The sequence below is a fragment of the Mastomys coucha genome, unplaced genomic scaffold (genome assembly GCF_008632895.1).
Source record: "Mastomys coucha isolate ucsf_1 unplaced genomic scaffold, UCSF_Mcou_1 pScaffold22, whole genome shotgun sequence".
NCBI classification, from domain to species: Eukaryota; Metazoa; Chordata; class Mammalia; order Rodentia; family Muridae; genus Mastomys; species Mastomys coucha.
The window spans coordinates 99,655,412-99,659,911 of NW_022196905.1; the positions used below are offsets into that span (position 1 = coordinate 99,655,412).

General features: G+C 42.8%; 1 protein-coding gene across 7 annotated transcripts in view; it reads right to left on the reverse strand.

The window, feature by feature from the left end:
* Hfm1 (helicase for meiosis 1) overlaps nucleotides 1–378 on the reverse strand; it is an 87,399-nt gene extending 87,021 nt beyond the window's left edge. For 2 of the 7 annotated variants that reach the window (XM_031337159.1, XM_031337152.1), the window contains exon 1: nucleotides 294–378. Coding sequence is in view for 1 of the 7 variants with exons in the window: in XM_031337155.1 (XP_031193015.1) it covers nucleotides 294–318 (25 nt within the window). In the remaining 6 variants the exon portion in view is untranslated. Of the gene's footprint in view, nucleotides 1–53; nucleotides 118–293 lie in introns of those variants that run through there. The other 5 variants (XM_031337156.1, XM_031337151.1, XM_031337155.1 and 2 more) reach the window with 4 other exon arrangements.
* Nucleotides 379–4,500: the final 4,122 nt, after the last annotated feature.

Consider the following 4,500-nt stretch of genomic DNA (forward strand, 5'->3'; position numbering starts at 1 on the left):
CCCCTCCTCCACGCGCCCCCCTCCACCCTCCTCCCGGCCCCGCCACCGCTCACCAAGCCCCCCACGCGTCCACGCGAGGTACACGCGTCCCGCCCAGGCCACAGCCACCTGGCCCGGGGCGCCGAGTCGAGCGCCGAGTTCCCGGCCCTTCGAACGCCCCCTAAGCCCGGCTTAGTCAAATGCCTAGGAATGGATCGGCAACCCCTTGACCCCTTCCTGGCCCAACTGTTTCCTTCAGAGAGCTGTGGTTGGTTTTGATTAGCGTATCGCTAGTCATTACATAAATATCTTACCTTGGGGTCCTCTGCCGCCAGGCATTAGCTAGGCCGCAGCCCTGGAACCTCCATTTTCTTATTACCCAAGGAGTATTTTTAAGTGTCTAATTTAAAATGGCACCCATTAGGTCGCTGTTAAGCTACAAGACTGAGTTTAAACATTTTATCCAGAGAGGTCAGGAAATACATCTGATGTAAATATTTGATACCAAATATCACGTTATTTCCCGAGCGTGCCTATGCCTGGCCCCATCTCTTCTTTCTACACTCTATTTCCCTTAAGCAGACATTGACAGTTTGTTGTTTAACAGTATAATTAGAAAAAGTGTATGTTTAAAAACTTTAAACAGATCTCTGCTGTATTTGAAATATCTATTGTTACTTAGCATATATATAAAAAGAAGCATACAAAGTACATTTTTTCTATTGACTTTACTCTCATGTGGCAGCTTTGCTCGCCATACAAGTCGTCTGCGCAGATCATATAAAACAGAGCAGCTTCTGAGCAGCTCTGAGACTTGATAATGTTTTATTTCCCACAACTGAACACCCAAGCCACCATAGGCTTGGTGTTTTCCCTTCACAGAGATTGCCTGGCACACCACAGGTCCTGGCTTCTTGGCCTCTGACAGAGCTAAGCTCTGCTGTTGGGAAGTCTAGCTCCCAGAGGTAGGAACTGTGATGCAAATGAACTCACCTCTGTACACAGAGCAGAGGCAGAGATAAATAACCCCTTCAAACCACAAAACTAATGTTTAGGCCTCACAAACAGCTCATCTCGGTAAATTTTGCATCCTAATTTCTGGGTTCTGCAATAGAGTAAAATCTTAAGCCAAGTAAATAATTTAAGCTCTTGTTATATTGCGAATTCTATAATAGTTAATTTTCTTAAGATTTAAACATTAGGACCTGGGGAGATGCCTCTGTAGTTAGGAGCACTGACTGTTCTTCCAGAGAGCTCAGGTTTGATTCCTGAGCATATGGCTCACAACTATCTGTGGCTCCACTTCAAGAGAGTCCCGTGACCTTTTCTGGTCTCTGCGCACGATGCACAGATGTAGGCAGAAAGCCCATGCACATAAAATAGTAAAATGGAAGAGTGGACCTGGGCAGAGCCAGATGGTCTGCATTACTAATCTGCTCGGACTCCTCTTGCTGCTTCCCTTGAACAAATTCACCAGGCAATACCTTCCATTTTGGGTGAGTCATGCTATAAGAACTGGTGACAAACTACCACAGGAAAATAGGAACCCGAAGGAGATTAAGGCTTAAACAATATTTTAAAACACAGGCTGGGCAAAGGAAATCCAGCAGTCTATAATACAGAGAAGAAGAGGCTCAGGAAATAGCTGGCTCCTTTGAAATCTTTAAGGGACTCTTGAGCAGTATAAATTATTCTTCGGCTGTGCTTTCATACGCATGGTTTCAGAAGGCTGATGCAGAGTCAGGGTCAAAACTTCTGCTGAATAAGAAGAGACTGCAGCTAGTAGAAGTAATGAACAAGGCCTTTCTAGTTTTTTTAATCATAAAATTTGTGGATAAGTAATTTATGTATCCAGAACTATATCCAGTTAAAATATACAACTCAATCAGTCTTAACAGTTTTGTGTGTGTGTGTGTGTGTGTGTGTGTGTGTGTGTGTGTGTGTGTATGTGTGTGTCAAGAAGTTAATCACTGTAATAGAAAACAGCACAGAACATTTCCAGGCCTTCCCCACTCCCATCTGCCTTCACTCCCCAACCCCCATTCTCCTTTCCTTTAGTCAATTGCCCTGTCTGCCCTCGGCCCCAGGCAAAGGCTGATCTGCTTTTTATTTGTAAGGAGCACTTTGCACTCTCGATAGATGGAATCTATATTTTGGGTCTGGTTTCTCAGTCTCATGATTTTCAGCTTCATCCCTATTGTCTTGTGTACTGGCATCTTGTTCCTTTGGACGAGAGCTGTTCTATGCTATTCATTACTACTGTTGACTACTACAGTCCTTGGATGGAGACACAGCAGTGTGTTTGTTCATTCACTGTTTGAAGTGTGTTTAGGTTTCCAATTTGGTCTTACTATGAATTATTATAAGGGACTTACATTATTATGAGCTATTCTAAGATACTTACTAATACAGCTATAGAAGGCTCTTTATTTGTAGTGTCTCTATATGTTGTGCATGATCAGGTGGAGGGTGGACATGTGTGCCACTGTATGATCAGGTGGAGGGTGGCATGTGTGCCACTGAATGATCAGGTGGAAGGTGGACATGTGTGCTACTGCATGATCAAGTGGAGAGGGTGGCATGTGTGACACTGCATGATCAGGTGGAGGGTGGACATGTGTGCCACTGCATGATCAGGTGGAGAGGTGGCATGTGTGCCACTGCATGATCAGGTGGAGAGGTGGACATGTGTATCACTGCATGATCAGGTGGAGGGTGGCATGTGTGCCACTGCACGTGTGCAGAGGTTAGAAAAGAGCTTTGGGGACACTGCTCTCTCCTTCCCCCCACCTGAGTCTCAGACTTGACAGCAGGAGTCTTTGCCCACGGAGCCAGCTCCCAGCCCCATGTAAAGTATTGATATGTCCATTTCCTTTCATTTTCCTCATGTGTGTATTGGAATAGAATGAATAAATGGACAGAAAATAAATAATTTCCAGTAGTGTCTGCTTCACTTTTTAAGAAAGTCCTACATTGTTTTCCAAAATGGCCTTATAATTTTATATGCCTGTTGCAAGTGTAAATGTTCCAGTTCATTTTCAACTGTGGAGTTGTTTGAAAGAAAATGGCCACCATGGGCTCCCGTATTTACATTCTTAGTCCCTACTTGACAAACTGGGAAGGATTAGGAGCCATGGCCTTCTTGGATGAGGTGGAGAGGAGGGGTGAGTAAGGGGGTAGGCTTTGAGGTTTTAAAAGTTCACACTAGGCCCAGGGTTGTAGAGAGAATCTCTTGTGTACTGTATGGCAGTATCATCTGTCAATGAAAAGCTGATTGGCTGATGAGCTGAGGCAGGAAGTGGAAGGTGGGAGTTCCAGTAGGGAGAGAAGTCTGAGATAGAGTCAATCTTGGGAAGAGAGACTTGCCTGAAGTCTGAGGAGACAGACGCATGAAACTGAGAAGAGATAACCAGCCATGTGCCACTCAGAATAGAATAAACAGTTAACTAAGTTAGAAGCTAGTCAGGGAACAAGCCCAAGCCTATGGTCTGGGCATTTATTCTCAAATAATTAAGTCTCAGAGTCATTTTCAGGAACTGGGGCAGCAGGTAGAAAAGTCTGAGGTTTTACATGTCTCCTCTCTCTGCCTGCTGCCTATGGATCAAGATGTAAAGCTCTCAGCTAATGCTCTGATGCCATACCTATCTGCCTACATGCCACCACGCTCCCTGATGAAGTCATAGTGGACTAACCCTCTGAAGCAATAAGCATACTCCCAAATAAATGCTTTCTTTTTTATAATAGTTGCCTTCTTTGTGGTGTCTCTTTCCAGCAATGGAACAGTAACTAAGACAAACTGATAACACTTCTTAGTGGTAGGATTTCTCTCTTGCCCCTTCTTATGGTTGTAATGGCATTTTTTCAAGTCTCAGATAATTAGTGAAATTAAAGATCATTTACTCAACATACCCTTATGAGCGTCTAGTGAGTTGTCACCTTGTTGGATCTCCTCAGTCAGCCAGTCAGTCCTTTGATACAGGACTATAATAGAGAATATTTTCATCTACACTGTGGCTTCTTCCCTTTCCTTTTTAAAACAGAAAATACTTTATTTGGGGCAAGTTCAGCTCATGCTCGTTTAACTTTGTGATTTGTGGGTTTTGCCAAGCACAAGTTGGCAAAAACATTTCCTACGTTATTTTCTGGCAGGTTTATATGTTCAAGTTTATCTCTAGGTCTTTCCCACATTTGAGTTAATTTTATGCACCGTGTGAAGTAAAAGTAAATTGTCTTTATTGTTGTTTTCATACAAATAGCCCATGTTTCTAGAAGTGTTTATTTTCTTTCCCTGTCAAATTTCTGGAGAAACTTTGTTGGAAACAGATAGGCTATTTGTGGTTCAGTTAGGGACCTAATTCTATTAATGTATCTATATATTTTATCTTATATCCAATCCAAAGTACACCTTTGCAGTTAAAATATACTTCTTATAGTCAGCAGATGATTAGTTCTGCTTTTTAACCTCTTGTGATCATCTTCAATTCTTTGTTAGAGTATTTAGTCCATTTATACTTAATGTAA